This window comes from Bombyx mandarina, chromosome 10, assembly GCF_030267445.1.
Source record: "Bombyx mandarina strain Sakado chromosome 10, ASM3026744v2".
NCBI lineage: Eukaryota > Metazoa > Arthropoda > Insecta > Lepidoptera > Bombycidae > Bombyx > Bombyx mandarina.
The window spans coordinates 8,795,907-8,814,971 of NC_143217.1; the positions used below are offsets into that span (position 1 = coordinate 8,795,907).

The 19,065-nt window shown below is 38.1% G+C and overlaps 2 protein-coding genes across 3 annotated transcripts in view; one reads left to right on the top strand and one right to left on the bottom strand.

Annotated features, from left to right (window-relative positions):
• Positions 1–10: 10 nt before the first annotated feature.
• Positions 11–15,378, bottom strand: LOC114252031 (uncharacterized). Of its 2 annotated transcripts, XM_089730376.1 has the most exons (11): positions 15,228–15,378; positions 14,019–14,182; positions 11,755–11,906; positions 6,533–6,647; positions 5,568–5,714; positions 4,901–4,961; positions 3,695–3,788; positions 3,192–3,402; positions 1,313–1,445; positions 297–502; positions 11–218 (listed from the first exon to the last, which is right to left on the bottom strand). In XM_089730376.1, exons 2-11 carry the CDS (start codon positions 14,175–14,177, stop codon positions 90–92), a joined length of 1,407 nt encoding a protein of 468 aa, XP_089586502.1. In that variant the 5' UTR covers positions 14,178–14,182; positions 15,228–15,378; the 3' UTR covers positions 11–89. The 2 variants fall into 2 exon arrangements, with proteins under 2 accessions (XP_089586502.1, XP_028042305.2); XM_028186504.2 differs by lacking the exon at positions 15,228–15,378 and having other exon boundaries at positions 14,019–14,372.
• A 2,378-nt stretch (positions 15,379–17,756) lies between these two features.
• ChiR1 (chitinase-related protein 1) overlaps positions 17,757–19,065 on the top strand; it is a 29,899-nt gene continuing 28,590 nt past the window's right edge. The window contains exon 1 of the mRNA XM_089730571.1: positions 17,757–17,876. The gene's annotated coding sequence lies outside the window, so the exon portion shown is untranslated. The remainder of the gene's footprint in view (positions 17,877–19,065) is intronic.

The window sequence follows — 19,065 nt, forward strand, 5'->3', positions numbered from 1 at the left end:
ATTTAAATAATAGATTTAGTAGTACTTTATTTTCAGACAAGAGAGGCACAATGTGTTTGAGTTGCGTAGAACTGTCGGCCTTTCAAAATTTAAGATTCTTTCAGTAATAATTCTCCTATAGGTTGACCAATAACATTGCCATCTCCGTATATCAATTGACCACGAAGATATGTTTTTTTTACTACGCCCTTGAGTTTCATATTCAGATACGGTGTTAGCTGTAACAAGTAAAACATTAAAAATAATAAACTGAATAGTATGTTCGTTGCATTGAATCAAATTTGTCTCAACCTTACCTTATTTTTGTGCCGGATAATGTCAGTAGTAATGACAAATTCAGCCTCTGGATCGAAAAACACAAGGTCGGCATCTAGACCAGGCTTAATAGCACCCTTCTTGTGTTGTATACTACACAAATGGGCTGGTCCAGAACTTAAGTATTTACTGATCGATGTCAAATCCAAGCCACGAGCTTCAGCTGCTGTCCAAAACAATGATAACCCTGAAATTATGATATATTGTATTATCTGTGCTGTGGTATTATTTTTTTCTTTTTCATTTACGATTTACATACATTCAACAAAATATACGTATTAAAATACTTTTTAAAAATATAATTAATTATATTAATATATGTACTTTTTTGCCGATATTTCGATATACGCTGCTCGTAGTTAGACAACGCACGAAGCAGATTAAATAAATAAATAAGACAAACGCTTTAAAAGCTCGAGTCTCTGGTCTAGAGTCAGTCACACGACCGCAATTAATGGTCAATAATAGAACGAGAATAGGTAGTCCAAATGGTCAAGCGTTCTAGGATTCATTATTTATCAAATTTGTGAAGACACGTGCCCAACTGAAGACGGAAAAATAAGCCTGCATTATAATTTGTGATAAACATGAGCAGTCATTATCAATAGAAATTATTTTGACAGTTTAATGTAACACAGTCCAAAATTTAGTACATCTTCAGATCACTTCAGATCCAATCAGAACTCTTGGTTTTGTGAACTAACTACTCAGATGTTTTTCTCGTGATATGCGGACTCACTGTAGGTACAAACGACGCCGCGGGCACCGTTAATTTAAAATAAATCTTTATCTTCGCTGCAATAGCGTAATTAAAATTTTCTTCACGAGGACAAAATGGCCGCTTAAATTGACATTTAAAATAACGAACAACAACATAACTATTTTCCATTAACAAGAACCCCTTGTGCTTTTAAAGCTTTACAACTACAATTACAATTATTCTCAAATTACAATCTTTAGAGACGGCAACAAAGCTCTTAGTACAGTCGGTACTAACCGAATTGCACGGAAGAAATTCCACCCCACGCTTCCATAAGATTTTTATTGCACTTAAGGTCTGGAGTACACGGGGAGTGATCGGATACAATTAAGTCTATTTTATCTTCTAACAGGAAATCCCATAATTTTTCCTGAAAAAAAAATTGCTTTGATTATATCTGATCTAATCCCATCACGATTGTCTGTAAATATTTGAAATATGCGAATATAATGCTTGGAACCTAATTTGATTTGATATCAAAGTTGTTTTCAATTTAATCAGATAAACGATGATGCGCGAATTTATAATAAGTTTTATAATAAGAATTTATAGTAAGTATAGTATTTATTTCAACAAGTAATAACTCATTTTCACTATGCTTAGCGACTAAATGATTTCTTTCTTTCTTTTTTTCTATAAATAAGAAATCACGCACTGTAGCATGTTCTTCTTCACATAAAGCTTGCGAAGAATCCTCAACAATAGGCAGCGACCTGGCATTGCTGACATCCATCAGAGACAGTGACTACTTACCATCAGGTGAGCCGTATGCTCGTGTGCCGACAAAGACAGTAAAAAATCTAATAATTCGCGAATAAACAATTATTTCTCTGTCAATGACATGATGAACACTTTTTCAACTTTAGTACTAATGCGGACCACACGGATTTAAATAAAACGTAGGTAATGTTTGAGTTGAGAATGCATATCATATTTTTGACCTGTTTTTAAGAACGAGCTCCAAAATTGTGTACCTAAAACTTGTTCACGGACGACCTTACTGTTTAAGGATAATGATATCGTTTAATAAAAATCACATCTGCGAAATGTATTCTTTATTGGGATTGCGTTGTGTGCCTGCATGGTTGATTGAGTTGCTTATATTATACATTCCGGTTTTAAGGGTAGAACAATCATCCTATTCATATTATAATAAACAAGCGGCTCGCTCTGGCTCCACTCGGGTCTTTAACAAAAATTTCAACGATATTTGACGTTATGTTATTTTTTTAAATAAAAGAACACTTATTCTATAATAGTTAGACATATGCTGTCGCGACACTTTTTGTAAATAATGATGTTTTCTACAAAGTCGTAGTACATTATTTTATTCTATCATCAATAGTTTTCGCAGGGCACGCGATGTAAAGAATATTTGACGTAATTTTTTTTACACTTTGAGTTACATTATTGGAGTTTTAGTAAGGATCTCTAATTTTTTTCAAAAAAGATTATAGCCTATGTCACACGGGAATAGTGTAGCTTCCAAACAGTGAAATTATTTTTCAAAACGGTTCAGTAGTTTCGGAGCCTATTCAATACAAACAAACAAACAAATCCTTCCTCTTTATAATATTAGTATAGAAGTATAGATGAAACTACACTCTTACGGCTACGTCACTGCTTCAGGTCGGCTGAGAAAGAAAAGGTTCAGCCGGCTTTTGAATTAAAATTTAACACTTACTGTAACGACTTGATCCTTCGATTACACAACATATCATCTATGTATTCATCGACCAAGTTAAGAATTCCTCGAGTATATCGTCGAAATTCATATAAAATCTAAAAATAGCTGAAATTTCTCCCTATCTATTCGATGGTAGCCTAAGGGCTATTCCAGCTTCTCGCTTTTGGCGGACTGGTAGTTCAGCTCACGAGTTAAACCTGAGAGAATTTACTAACACTAGCCCTAGCGAGAGCAGCACTTCGCAGACTCTCTCACCTGATTGGAATTGCGACCCACTGAGAAGATCCGGCAAGAAACTCAATGGGCTCATATTTATATCTGATAAATACGGACAATCGAAAAATATTAGATTAATTTGAAAGCGAGTATGAAGCTGTGGGCTATTTCTTATTTAGACACCTTGAATAGCCCAGTAGTTTTGTTATTTACCTGGTTATTTTTATCTCTAATGGGTGGAGCGCATTTAAATTCGCTATGCCCTTTTGGTATTTGCTCAGCGCTAAATGTTAAATAGTGATGGCAAGTTTCAGCTGTAACTCCGTTCCGCCAAAATCCATTGTTCTCACTTCTTGCTCGACGCAAGGCATGAAGTAAAGGGATTATTTCTGCAGATGATACGTGTACTATATGAACGCGTACACTGCAAAACAAACACGGAAATTAAATCGGAATTTGTACAAAATTACCACATTATGTGGCTCCCTGCTCAAATATAAGATCCTCGTTTTCTAAATATCGCTAATTTAATACTTTCGTAAAGATATACATTTCGCTAATCTGGTCTTCTCGCTTCTGACCTTGCCTGTACAATATGTCAGATACCTATTTTTTATTTGGTATTTCGATACATGTCTTAAAGTTAAGCAATATAAATTATAACTATAGAAATAGCATTTTCGTAAGGTGTTTTAATTATTATGAGTATGACTTACTTGTGTTTCTTAACAAATTTTTTTATTAAATTGAAAGCTTCAAGTTCCATGCTTGCAGGTCTCGATTCCAGGAATGTGTGATATTCTTCAAGGTCTAAAATTATTCAATATAACATTTTATAATTCGATATTTAGCTACTTAGTATGAAAAACAATTGAGACTTCGACCTCATGTCTCAAAGTGGGTGCCGGTATTCATTGGTGATGATTATTGGCTCTCTCCTCCTCGCGTCGTTTCCTCATTGCTGAGGGTCGACACCATCATGTTTGGACAGATTTTTTTCATTTGTGCTGTCTTTGTAAATTAACAATTTAATATCGGCTTGGCCGTTAGTTCATCTGCCCGACTACAACCAAAAGGAATAATTCATATGTAGCTTAAGAACAAAAGACATGGGTATATAAAAAATAAAAAACACGTGTGGCACTCGGGGACTGCCACGGTAAAGCTATTGCATAGCATTTTTTTTTTCAACATAAGGAATTATAATTAGTTAATAATCATTTAATATTAAAACAATAACAAAATAAGACCACGCTATATTTATAAACATTAACAAAAGCAAAACATTAACTGTCACACTCATAAGCTAGACCGCGCGAAAAAGAGATGGGCAGATTTTTCATGATGCGCATGCAGTGTAACGTCAAGCTGCGCGCTTTTTCACAAACACTACACAAGTGCAACGTGTGAATGTGTTGAACGCGAGCTACATGGTAGACAGAGTGGGGGGTGTTAGATTTTATTTTCGTTACGGAATTTCTTGATTCTGTCGCCGCGCTCAAAGCCCGCGTTAAGAGCTATGCAATAGCTTAAAAACCGCACTAACAAATAATTTCATATTTTTTGATCATGTTGATACTGGTCAGGAAATTAAGTTATAATAAACTGTATTGTCATCGGTCCTTGATGAATGTATAAATTTTAAATAGAAATGTTGAATTCGGTGCGATATACATTCAAAGATTCCGTTACATGCAACATACACGCGAACTAAGCTAATAAAAGTGTGTTTTATAATAATATTTTGGTATTTTGGTAGTAGATAATAAGCGAATGACCGATGCCAAGTTTTGGTTCAAGTTGAATGTTTATCCAAACAAACCAATCTACAAATATAAATTAATAAAAATTAATTATTAAAATATTATTATTGATATAAAAAAGTTGATTTTTTTTTATTTAAACAAAAACTACGTGCTCACCTTTCTTTCTCATTTTTTCTTTACGGCCTTGATCGTAAGCGCAGTCGATTTCAGCATGGAACTATAAATACGAAACCAGTATAAAATAACCTAACCTTCATAGACTACCTTTAAAAACAGCAGTACAGGATGATAGAGATGGTTGTCAAGCCGTTTTGGTCTGTCACACCGACTAAACGTCTCATTATCGTCATCATCATCGTAACTATACTTGAGACCTTACAACTTATATCTCAAAGTGGGTGGCCCATTTACGTCATAGATGTCTATGGGCTCCAGTAACCACTTAACAGCACGTGGACTGTGAGCTCGTCCACCCATCTAAGCAATAAAAAAAATGAATTAATTAATTCTTATTTATTATTATTAGAGTGAAATAGAACTTTTAACTTAGTTTTTAAGCCAATTCATAGACATTACAAAATGCCCTCAATGACGGTCTAATATGTAGTTGCCCTTTGATATTCGAACGGATAAAATATATAAAGTAAATATAAACGTAAAAAGTAAAAGTAAAATAAAAAAATATTCAGTGGTTCGATTTGTTTAACCATAGAAAATCTTAATGGTAAAAATCATGAATGTAAAGTTATGCATTTATTTTATAGTGTTATAACAGCATTAAAGATAACCGAATGAGTATAGTTTAAGACGTATATGTTGTTACCGCAAGCACCGATCCAGTTCCTTCAAGACTAGCAAAGGCTTTTTGTAAATCCTGTAACTCAACGTGAGGAAATTCATCCACTCCACTGGGGCACAGAAAACATTTAAATCCCACAACGCCGGCTTCGACCAGATCCTGCAGTGAATCCTTTACAAAAAACAAACAAACAATTTACGAAAAGTAAACATAATATTGAAATCTTTTACCAACCGAATTTTGGATTACTCGATCAACTGTTCATTTAAAATGCGTTAAAGAGCTTATCGATTTAATTACGGTTTGCCAAATCCCAGAACAGCATGTTCTTATTAATAAGAAATACCTTTTATTACACGTATATACTCATTAAGCGAATCGGTGCGAGATTGCCGCTTTATATATAGCATTATAAATAATAATCGATTTTAAAATACAAACAGATTAATTAGTAACTTTTTAGACAGTATTTGAGCATCGAATTCGACGTGGCCTTAAGCATAAGACGCCTGGTGCATTCGTATCACGCGTTGCGACTACACCGGTGTTCGAATCCCGTAGGCATGTACCAATTTTTCTAACGAAATACGTGCTTCACAATTAATTGTTCACATTTGGCTTCCAGGATGAAGGAATAGCAACTTGTAATAAAAATCAAACCCATAAAAATATAATTTATGTAATTACTGGTGGTAGGACGTTTTATGAGTCCACACGGTAGGCATTCTGGCTATTCCTGCCGTGAAGCAGTAATGCGTTTCGGTTTGAAGGGTGGGGCAGCCGTTCTACGGTAAAAAAACTGAGATCTTAGAGCTCATATCTCGAGGTGGGTGACAACACTTACGTCGTAGATGGCTCTAGTAATCACTTAACACCAGATGAACTGTCCTCCCATCTAAGCAATTGAAAAAAAAAACATTTTGTTGTAATCTTATTTTAATGCCATTTTATCAATCTATGCATTCCATTTCACCGCACAAGGAACTTACATGATTTTGCGGTATCACCCCTCCCCAGAATCCTACATCAACAAATACATTTCCTTTAGCCGCTGTTGCTTTAACTTTCAAGTTTTCCAAAGAGGTAGTTGGCGGTATCGAATTCCTAAAGATAAAAAACAAATATGATTAAATATGTTGCTTAAAAATATGGGATTTGCTAATTGAAACATTTGATTTTGTGACACATGTTAGTTGACAACCAAGGTTGTTATCGACAGCAGAAAAAACTTTTACCCTTGAGCCCTATGCATGCTTCTGTACGTGTAATGAAGATAATTCAAGAATGTTAACGCTAATAAGGGCCTGAATTTGTGCTACGAAGGCTGCACTAAAAGTATCGGGAATGGAATATTTCCACTGTTCCTGTCATATTAAAATCTTTTTAATTGAAAACTCCTTGGTTTTAAAAATCGAATACCATTTATTTATTTAAAAAAAGATTCTCGGTCTTGTCACGAGGTTTTGTCAAACTTGTTTAGTCGTTGAGAAAATGGAATTGACTCGAGAAAATTCAAGAGCGATGATTTATTATGACTTTCGAAGTGGTTTAACACAAAAACAGTGTGTTGACCGGATGATTTCTGCATTTGGTGATGAAGCCCCATCCAAAACCACAATTTATCGCTGGTTTGCTGAGTTTCAACGTGGACGTGTCAAGCTCAGTGATGATCCCCGTCAAGGTCGTCCAAAAACTGCAGTCACCCAAGAAAACGTTGATGCTGTGCGTAAGCTGATTGAGGAAGATCGACATGTGACATACGCGAAATTCAGGCAACTTTAGACATTGGCATGAGTCAAATACAAATAATCTTGCATGAACAATTAGGTGTAAAAAAGTTGTTTTCCCGATGGATACCGCATTCGCTCTGTGAAGAGCAAAAAGCGGCTCGCGTTACTTGGTGCGTCAGAACTCTCGAAAGATTCCACGCAGGATCCTCAAATGCTGTATACAACATTGCATCAGGTGACGAATCCTGGATATACGCGTACGAACCCGAAGTAAGAGTAGTAGATCCAAGTCTGCAGTTCGCTGTAGCACGTAGGTGGGCAGGATCGACCGGTGAAACACTACCCTCTCACAGAAAATCAGCGTGAAGTGGGGGCCTCCTAGAGGCCACCGCGTTTCGACTGGTGAGTGAGAGTCCCGGCGCCCTTATCCCTCTACCTCGGGGCCCAAATAGCAACTGGCACTTTCATTATACTACACGTATCGCAACAGATTTTCTAGGGACTGTTGCGTTGCGTGTGGGAATGAGTATCAGTTGGCCCCCTCCTGTCTTTTTATTCCCTGTCCCACAATTTCTCACCCTCTGTGACCTTTCTCCTTCCCTTTCCTTCCCCACCCCTTATGTTATTTTTGATTTTTGTGATGGCGACGAGTGATACAAATAAAATACCCCAGGAGGGTACCAGTCTCTTAGAGACTGGAGAATCCCTCTCTGAGCGAGAGCGAGAGCGAGAGATGCTATCCTCTCGCTCTGGCTCAGGCTGCCCATCGTATTCTGGGGGGGGCACATCAAGCGTCGTTTATCACAGCTGCTGGGTGCAAACTGAGCCCAATAACGAGGAAGTCCCCCTCCACTTTAGCAGTGGATTTTTCTAACATCAGGGGACTTCACTCGAACTTAAATGCCGTCCACCACCATCTCGAGACGGAGAGGCCAGATTTGCTTTTCCTGACGGAGACGCAGATTTCCTCCCCAACTGACACTTCATATCTAAAGTACCCGGCCTATAGCCTGGAGCACATTTTTGTGCCACGCGCAGGCGTGTGTGTGTACGTCAGGGAGGGAATTTGTTACCGTAGGCTCAGCAGTCTTGAAGGCAGAGACCTGTCGACCCTTTGGGTGCGCGTCGATTGTGAGGATCACATTCGCGTCTACGCGTGCCTTTACAGGTCTCATAGCGGAAATTCGGAAATTGACCGGCTCTTCGAGCACCTGCAGGTGTCCACTGACAGAATACTTGAGCAGATTCCTACCGCAGAAATTGTGGTTTTGGGCGACTTTAATGCCCACCACTCTGACTGGCTTGGGTCAACACGTACTGACTATGCGGGAAGGTCTGCTCACGATTTTGCCATTGCCAATGGTCTGACGCAGATGGTACCTTCTCCCACACGTGTGCCGGATGTGGAAGACCATTCGCCTTCCTTATTGGACCTTCTGCTGACCTCTCGCCCCGAACCCATTCGGGTATGGGTCGATGCTCCTCTCGGGTCATCGGACCATTGCCTAGTTCGGAGCGTGGTGCCTCTCACCGTCTCGTCGCAACCACTTCCATCTGGTAGACGACGTGTTTGGCACTACAGGTCGGCAGACTGGGACGGGATGCGCTCTTTCTTTGCATCCTACCCATGGGGGCAGATTTGCTTCAAGTCAGAGGATCCTAGCACCTGCGCTGACTCGGTTGTCGGCGTCGTGCTGCAGGGCATGGAATTGTTTGTTCCTAGCTCAGCGGTACCCGTCGGTGGCAGGTCTCGGCCCTGGTTTGGTGGGTCCTGCCGTGACGCACATCGTCGCAAGCGGGAATACTACCAGGCTTGGGCTAGGGCAAAGGCCGCTAAGGATGTAAACTCGGACTCACTCAAGAAAAAGTACAACTCTGCTTCCAGGTGCTTTAAGAGGCAAATTGCATTGGCAAAATCAAATTACGTTGGGAGAATTGGCGAGAGACTGGCACGCCTGCCATCTGGCTCTCGTGCGTTCTGGTCTCTCGCCAAGGCTGTCCAGGGTAATTTCTGTCGGTCGACGCTTCCACCTTTGCGCGGGGAGGATGGTTCATTGGCCTATTCCGCAAGGGAGAAAGCCGATCTTCTTGGCTCTATCTTTGCGGAAAACTCGACTCTTGACGACAGGGGGAACACTCCTCCTACCATCCCGAGGTGTGAAACCACAATGGCGGACATCCGCTTCACACAGTGTGCTGTGCGGAAAGCACTATTCTCCCTGGATGTCAACAAGTCGAGTGGGCCCGATGGAATATCTCCTATTGTGCTGAAGGTGTGTGCTCCAGAGCTGGCACCGGTTTTAACGCGCTTATTCAGACACTCTTATGTCCTCGGCGTTGTCCCACATTCATGGAAGACGGCTCTAGTACACCCGATCCCTAAAAAAGGCCACCGCTCAGATCCGTCCAACTACAGGCCTATCGCTATCACCTCCTTACTCTCCAAAATTATGGAATCCATAATCAACCGCCAGCTCATGGGCTACCTGGAAGAGCACCAGCTGATCAGCGATCGCCAATATGGCTTCCGCAAAGGCCGATCAGCTGGTGATCTTTTGGCTTTACTAACTCACCGTTGGGCGCAGGCGGTTGAGAGTAGGGGTGAGGCACTAGGCGTTAGTTTGGACATTGCGAAAGCCTTCGATCGGGTTTGGCATAAAGCCCTACTATCGAAGCTTCCTTCCTATGGGCTTCCTGAAAGACTTTGTAGGTGGATCGGCAGTTTCCTTGCGGAACGGAGAGTTAAAGTCGTCGTAGACGGCTCATGCTCGGACCCCCGGACCGTAAATGCTGGTGTTCCCCAAGGCTGCGTGTTATCCCCGACATTGTTCATTCTGCATATCAATGATTTATTGCATACCAGTGGCATTCATTGCGATGCGGATGACAGTACCGTGGATGCACTGTATTTCGGCCGCAGCAATATCTCTCGGGATCACGTCGATGAGTGTCGGAACAAACTTGTGTCTGAAATCGAATCATCCCTTGTGAAGATTTCCGATTGGGGGGGACTAAATCTAGTCCAGTTTAACCCTTCTAAGACTCAAGTTTGCGCGTTTACCGCTAAAAAAGCCCCCTTTGTCGCATCGCCACTCTTCGGAAACACTCACCTTTGTGCCAAGCCGAACATGGGCATTCTGGGCGTAGACATTTCGAGTGTTGTCCAGTTTGGCGGTCATTTGGAGAGCAAGGCTAAAATGGCCTCCAAAAAACTCGGAGTACTCAACAGGGCCAAACAGTACTTCAAGCCGGCTCACCGCCTTAAGCTGTATAAGGCGCAGGTGAGGCCTCACATGGAGTATTGTTGCCACCTTTGGGCCGGGGCTCCGGGTTATCAGCTATCTCCATTTGACCGAATCCAACGTAGGGCATCTCGGATTGTTGACGATCCTGAACTTGCCGATCGGCTAGATCCTTTGGCACTGCGTAGGGATCTATCTTCCCTATGCATACTTTACAGAATCTACAATGGGGAGTGTTCCGAGGAGTTGTTCAATTTAATAGAAGCCGCTGATTTTCGCAACCGATCGTCTCGCCGGAACTATCATCCGCACCATCTGGATGGTTGGCGTTCCACTACAATGCGTTTTAAAAACAGTTTTCTGCCACGCACAGTAAATCTCTGGAATTCGTTGCCATCACCGGTCTACCCCAACAACTGCGACATTGGGTTATTCAAGAAAAGAGCATATTCTTATCTGAAGGGTAGGCAACGCACTGGCGCAAACGCTGGTGACCGTGGGCGGCGGTGAATCACTTACCATCAGGTGACCCGTCTTGCTCGTTTGCCTCTTAGTTGTTATAAAAAAAAAAAAAAAAACAAAAAACCAGTCACGAGTTTGGGTGTTCGAAAATGAGTTAAAGCTAACAAAAATTGTTCGTTCACGGAGTGTTGCAAAAAAAATGGTGGCCACGTTTGTCTCCAAAACCGGCCATGTTACGACTATTCTTGAGGGACAAAGAACGGTTAATGCAGAATGGTATGCTAGCATTTGTTTGCCACAGGTCGTTTCTGAACTCCGTAAAGAGAACTGCAACCGCCGCATCATCCTCCATCACGACAATGCGAGTTCTCACTCCGCGCACAGAACAAAAGAGTTTTTAGAGCAAGAAAACAGAATTATTAGACCATCCGCCGTACAGCCGACCTAAGCCCTACTGATTTCTATACTTTCCCTAAAATAAAGAATAAATTGCGTGGACAGAGATTTTCATCACCTGAAGAAGCTGTGGACGCCTACAAAACGGCCATTTTGGAGACCCCAACTTCCAAATGGAACGGTTGCTTCAATGATTGGTTCCATCGTATGGAAAAATGTGTCAAATTTCGCGGAGAATACTTCGAAAAGCAATAAATACATTTTTAAATAGTAATGTTGTGTCACTTCGTTAATTCCCGAAATTTTCAGTGCCGCCTATGTATAAAGACGTCTACTAGCGTAGAAATTTAAAAAACATATACTTAAATGAGTTATATTTACAAGGGCATATCGATTATCGTGGTAATCCCACCAGCAGCTGCAGCCTTGGTTGCCGTTTGGAATCCCTCCCAAGCGGTTCGACCCGGCTCGTTAATATGGACGTGCGAATCAACGATGCCCGCTATCAGCGCTAAATCACCACCGTCCACTACCTGTAAAAATTGATATGTTAACAAGTTTATGGCTTAAGTAATAAAATTTATTTTAATGTGATTTTTTCTATTGCCCATCTGATTGAGAGCTCATCATTTTCGTTTGAAGAAAGACATGTCACAGGGCTTAGGGCTGCGGAGTTTATTTTAAAGCCGGATTGCTCGTGGTAAAATTAATTTCCCTGGAAACTGTGAATGAACTCCGCTTCGTTAGCGAGTGTTGTATGGAACATAAACAACTAAACACAAACATAGTGTAGAGTCTCTATTTATAATACGGTTTTACGAAGTGTTAAGTTCATTGTATGAAATTACAATTATGTATGTATGTGCTCACTGTACATCTGGTGTGAAGTAAAATGAGGCGTGATGTTATCGACGCCGTGTGATAAGCAATTAGAACACAGACAAAAGTTGTTTTTCAAATAATAATAAATTACTTTTTGGTTCAATAGCCGTAAAACTTGAAGGTGTACCTAAATTACACTGGTAATCATTTACAAATTGTATCCTAATAACCATTAGGATACATCTTTTGTTCTGTTTTAATATATCCAAAAACACCATATCGTCATTAAACCTAACCTACACATAATAAAGAAATTAAAGCTCTCAGAATCCCATACCAAAAACCCGAATAAAACTATAACGAACTAACTACCAGACTTTTATAGGAACAAGGTATAAGAACGAACTTTGGTCCTCTTTATACCTTCTACTAGACTTGTCCTTGTACTTTATACCTTGTACTAGTACTACCTTGTCTAGTGGGTTGTGGCTTTAAGAAATGGTTTATGATGATTTTGCCAGCGGCGTTTTATTATCGCATTAGCCACCAGTGTTAATATTATTGTGTGAAACTGATGTACTGATCTAGAATGAACTTTCAGTGAATGTTTTTACTAAGCACCGCCCACAGGTAATCCGATTGAGTTGAAACTTTCCTGTAGCTCTCCAGGAAACTTGTTTGAAAACATTGATGTTTCCATGAATGCTTTTCATCAACATTTACGCGCGGATGTCGCCATAACAAAAAACGAAGCGAAAGATTTTTAATATTCGACAATTTAAGCATATATACTTAAGTTAAGTCATCGACCCATTTAAAATCATGTTTAATGACATTCAAGTTGAGATAAATGAATTTGAACGTGTAGCGTCGATTTATTGTAATAATTTAAACACACATAGACCAGCAACGTGGACCTGTTTTTATTATGGACCACATCATTAATAAAATTACTAGTTTCCGTGGGTCAAAAACCTATTTCGCAAAATAAACTCTTGTCTGCAATCTTTACGAATTCAAGCAATTATTCTGATTTTAATTATGTTATTAATTATCTGCAAATTTATAATCCATGAGTTTCCTTGTGCATACATTAGAATAATATCAAAGAATGTTGTGTTTTATACGTCTTTCGTATAAATGACGCATTGAGTATTTCTTGGCTAAATCTGTTTAGGATTTATTTAATATTACCACAATTTGCAGGCCTCGTCTATGATATTAACCTTGGTTTTATAGACAAATAACTAACATTAAATTAGTTCAATATTTGTTGCAATGGCGTATATGTTCGATGCTTAAAACACGTGTATAAATACGAGCAGACAGACAATCATACCGAAGAGGAATGCATTGCAAATGTTTGCATACCTAACAAGATGAACGCATTTATTTATTGAATCTGGTTTCTTTTATTAAACAGAATTTGTGGTCAGCCTCGGTGCATTCAGACATTTTGATACGAATTATTAATGGGACCATAAATACCATGATCACAAAGCTAGTTTCATTCTTTATTTAGAAATGGTAGTTTTGCTTCTCTTGACTCCGATATTTCTCAGTCTCTGATTAAGTTCGGTTCTTCTTAGTCTCTAGTTAAGGGTTATTACGTTGCACGAAATCAACTTCATTTAGTATGTTATAAATTGTCTACTTGTTTATCTAGCTGATAAATAATTAATACCGGATCTTTTATAAATTATTATTTTCTAGTAGACACTAAAATAAATGAGGTAGATTTTATCGCTTAAAGCAATCTCTTTTTAACAACAAATCTACCATCAAGTCGGCCATCCCCAGCTAAAGAAAAAACGATTACATACCTTAATATTTTCACCACTTTCGTCCAAAAGTCGACTAACTTCTTTTCTTTCAAGAACTCTTTCGATAACACCATAGCTATTGACTAAAATACCGCCATCGAAAGCCTTGTCTTCGACAATTAGACGCTTACTCAAAAACAGTTGTCGGCTTAACACCATTTTTCCTGTGTTCACACAATGTGACTATTACTTACAACGTACGGACGGCGTACGTAGAGATTAACTTAAATGTATTCAATGTAACACACATCATAATATAGTTCGTAAGCAAATGTAAATACTACAGCGATAAGACATGGTAGGTTATCGAAAATTACAACAATAATGACTTTTTTCAAATATCGACACTTTTATAGCAGTCATACAATGTCTTAGACAAATTATAAAAATGGCTTACACTTATCGCCAGCATTATATAAACCTCTTTTTAATAAACTAGTCAAGCCATTTATTATGACCCTTAATAAGAAAAAAGGTTTTCTTCTTCTTTTTTATTACAGAATGGGGGCCCCGTGGCCCATCTAGTGTTAAAGGTTTAGGTAGGTACTGGTAACTAGCCATCACAACGCGAATGCTGCAACCCACCTTGAGACGTAAGGTCTAAGCAGTTATGTTGCGAAACAGTAATGCGTTCCTATTCGACGGGTAGGGCAGTCGTTGTACTATAGAACTCATGTCTCAAGGTGGACTGCGTTATTGATGTTATTGATGAGCTCCGGTAACCGCTTAACATCAAGTGGGCACTAAGATCGTTCAACAAAATAAGGAATTTTAAAATAAATCGTGATATGAACAGGTTTGTTTGCCCTATCTGGGTTTTAAATATTTACATATGTATGTACATATACACATATATACGTAAATACTCGTATATCAGTGTCTGACCGTAGTACAGGGAATTTTAATTCGGGGCCAGATTTATTTGTTTATTTTATGAGTGTATTTTTTTATTCCACCCACGAATGAACATGCTCCCGGCTTACCTCGTGTTAAGTAATAACGGATCCAATATACAATACAATGCAGCCACCGATTTCATCTTGATATTTGAGGTGAAAGTCTTCAATTATATTCTACTAGCTGACCCGACAAACTTCGTAGTGCCTCAATCGATAAATAAAAGACCTAAACTTTTGTATAAAATAAACATCAAAGGAAAAACAAAATTGTTATTTTTATTTAATTCCGAGCATTTTCATATTTACTTACCTTTTAAACCTTCTCTGGACTTCCACGAATAATTAAAGACCAAAATTAGACAAATCGGTCCAGCCGTTCTCGAGTTTTAGCGAAACTATCGAACAACAATTCATTTTTATATATATAGATTATATTCTATAATGACTCTCCCACCCTCCAAGTCGGAGCGTATGACTGTTCGCGATAGAAATAGGCAGGATGGCGGTACTTATCTACGCTGACTTACCACTATTCTATACTAATATTATAAAGAGGAAAGATTTGTTTGTTTGTTTGTTTCGAATAGGCTCCGAAACTACTGGACCGATTTGAAAAATTCTTTTTCCATTAGAAGCCGACATTGTCCCTGATGAACATAGGCTACATTTTTAATTTTTTTTTTAATTTTTTTTTTGTTTCATGTGTGTTTTAATGTTTCCGAAGCGAAGCGAGGGCGGGTCGCTAGTAATTAAATAAATTTACAAATTTTACGGGATTAACTTTTATTATACTAGACCGGGAAAACGCAAGAATGAAGAAGATTTTTTATTATACGATTTGGGTCGATTCGACCAAACAAGAGTAAATCTTATTCTTAGAATAACTCGTCAGTTAATCGAGAGTAAATCAATTTTACGTTTTACCATCTACAATTCTAAGAATAGTGGGCCTATTCGGGAATTGTTACTATACCGCCGTTTCGCACGGAATAACGGAACTATTCCTAGAATAAAGTAATGGCGTCAGTCAGTCCAAAATCTGATTTCTGTCATTTCATAAATATTTATTCTGTTTTAATTTCAAGTCAACGCAATGCACTAAATTATTATTAATAGTCTGGCATTGTATAATGCAACGTTTAAACGAAAAAAGATAAAACCACACGACAAAACTTGACAATTCCCTCAAACAAACAACAAATAAAAATAATACGTTTGACAGCTGGATATCTTACACAACAGCTACTTTTTCACACTAAAATACAGCAAAATCGAGTTGACGATTTTTATGCTCTTACACTATGCCGTTGAACAACAACATTTATTTGCCGGATTTTATTTTTGTTCACCATTCACTCTGCTATTCGCGTATTGTTATTCCTAGCGCAAGTAGGTATACGTGGAAAAACGACTATGGATTTACTCGAGATTAAAATCATGGAATAGGTTATTCCTCGTATAGTTACTCGAGTATAAATTTAAGTTTGGTCGAATCCACCCTTACTGAGTTATGATCGAAGTCGTTTGCGACCACGTTTTATTTATGTACATATGTATTTCCTTCGAAAAGTTCGTATCTTCCTGATGGATTTGAAAAACGCTCTAGGCGCAACACTTGACCCAATACACCGGGCGTCCTGTCGCTATCTTTTATTAATTTTAATAAAGGTTAACTTGTATCAGCAATGTTTTTAATATTAAGGCTTAAGCAGGCACTTACTTCAACAACTTTACTCCACATGGATTCCGCTAAATTATTATTTTAAAACGAAACTATCACCTAAGATTGGTAAGTAGAATTCATTAAGGTAGCCGGTGATTGACATCGGATGGCAAAAGCTGAAGATTGTTGACACAGTATCTTAAATGCCAACGCTCCGCCTTGAACTTCACCTTGAAGAGCACGCGGGAGCTAACAGCGCGGTTCGTCGCCGTCCACAACCCTCAGTGAAAATAAGTTCTACTTTACCTCCATTGAGAGCGGCCTGCGAGGCAATACCGGTTTTGATCTCCTTCAAAAGGACACAATGATCCAGATTCAATACAAAGCACTACACATACTCTTAATATCATACAAACTAATAAGTATCTTGAACATATAAGTAGAAGTTCAAGGTGTGTGGCGCATTTACGTTGTAGATGTCTATGGGTTCCAGTAACCACTTAACACCAGGTGGGCTGTGAGCTCTTCCACACATCCAGGCAATAAAAAAAAAAGTAGCCTAACACGAAAATGTGAAAAACGATAACGTTGACAGCCTTCAGACAGGTAGATCACGTTTAGGTTGACATTGTATGCCTAAAACAAGGACAGTGACGATTTCAGGGTCTACTTAATCAATGTACAGTTAGGTATAATGGTGACGCGACGGTGATGTGCCGGCAAACAATGCGAGTGACATTGGCGGGAAGAAAGGAAGAAACGTTGTTTGCATACCAATGACGGCAGACAGCGCCCAAAGCCGGCGGACCAAATAATTGCTAAGAAGTTGAAAACTTCCGAATAGCCTATATTAGTTACTGTTTTAATTGAGCTCCTGGAAAATAAATTAACCGAGCCATTTAATGACTAATTGAATTATGAGAATTTAAATTAAAGTTTTGAATATTACGTATTTGATCTTTGACACAACCCTTTTTTTAGGTTTTTCGGATTTTTCGACTTACACAGCAATAAATAAATAAATAAATTACAGTAGATAAAATTATTTTCATTGCTCGACCGTTATCTATGAGCTATAAAAATGTCACACGAATAATTAAATAAACTATCCAAGCAAAGTGAGTGTCTTTCAACAGTTGGCAACCACTGGACGTCGTGGACTGTGTAACTTAGAGCACAGCTAGCTGCCGCTAGTTAGTGTACATTGTTAAAGCACTGTGAAAAAAGTGTTAACGAGAAAAGTGACTAATGATGCTGCTATGAAATTGATTCCGTTTTGTTGATCAAAAACATAAGGTGCGTCCTGGTCTTTTTTTTATGAAGTTTTTTTTTATTTTATTAATTGCTGCTTCTTTTTAATCATCTATTTCGTTATATTATCTTGAAAAATATACGATGTTCAAAGAAAATGGCACACTTGGAACGTAGTATGTATAATTTATTTTTATAATCGATAAACTAATCTCATTCATCCAAGTTTATATTTTAGACGTTTTTAGTTTTTTTTTTTAATAATTTATTTCCATAAAGAATGATTTATAAGAACATTGACAGAAAAGCTTGGATAGGAACCGGTAGTTTTCTCTAAAAAACATAGTGGCTATGATATGTGACCATGATTCCGTTTAAAAAGTACACAATTTAAAAATCGTTCTAAATTACGGATGTCTATTTTATAAGCATAACTTGGCCATTTAAAACTATGGAAAATATACATATATTATAATATAGAAAACACATATAAATATATTTACCGTATAACGTTGTTTACCTCATGTTTATTGTTATGGTGGATAATTGTTTTTCTTTTTCTCCATATTACATGCTTCTTAATTTAACAATGATCTCAATAACATCATGCGCAGACTTAGCATAAAATGACTGATCTGACTGAAATTAATTTGTTTCAAAACAATTTAGTTTTATAGAATAGGCACCGATGCCTAATAAAAAAGTTCTAGGGCACACTTTAAATTGAAATTGGCATGTTCTTGTTAGCAAGTCTGTTATTCATTTAATTTTCATACATGTACTTTGGACGCTTACCGCGATTCCTTTCACGTTACTTGTAATTTTACGCACAATGGATTTTAAAGCAGTTTTTAAAGCATTTCAAAGCCATATCCCACAAAGGGTGCTTACTGTATGATTTTTCCACTTCATATAGAGTAAATGTGATCTCATTCATTTACCATCGCCTTTCGTCGTCGTAATTGTACACAATGTATAAGTCTATTCATAATCATTAAAAAACGAACATAAAATTTAAAAAAAGAAATTGGTTATTTGCAGTATACTTAAACGCGATTTCATAATATATTTCTTGTAAATGCCTACAATGCAAAGGAACCTGTTTACAGTACCTGTACTAAACACATGTGTATGAGATGTAAAAATTTATTTTTATATTTACAAATCATACGAAAATATATATTTTTAACGATCGATCCAAAATTAAAAGCAATGATGGGTACAAGAATATGTA

What these genes read in the sequence shown, in the direction of transcription:
- LOC114252031 (XM_089730376.1), bottom strand. Translation starts at nt 14,177, where the DNA reads ATGGTGTTAAGCCGACAACTGTTTTTGAGTAAGCGTCTAATTGTCGAA. An exon ending in AAAGTGGTGAAAATATTAAG is followed by an intron (nt 11,907 to 14,018) that starts GTATGTAATCGT and finishes CAATTTTTACAG; the next exon opens with GTAGTGGACGGTGGTGATTT. An exon ending in AATTTCTTCCGTGCAATTCG is followed by an intron (nt 503 to 1,312) that starts GTTAGTACCGAC and finishes TCATAATTTCAG; the next exon opens with GGTTATCATTGTTTTGGACA.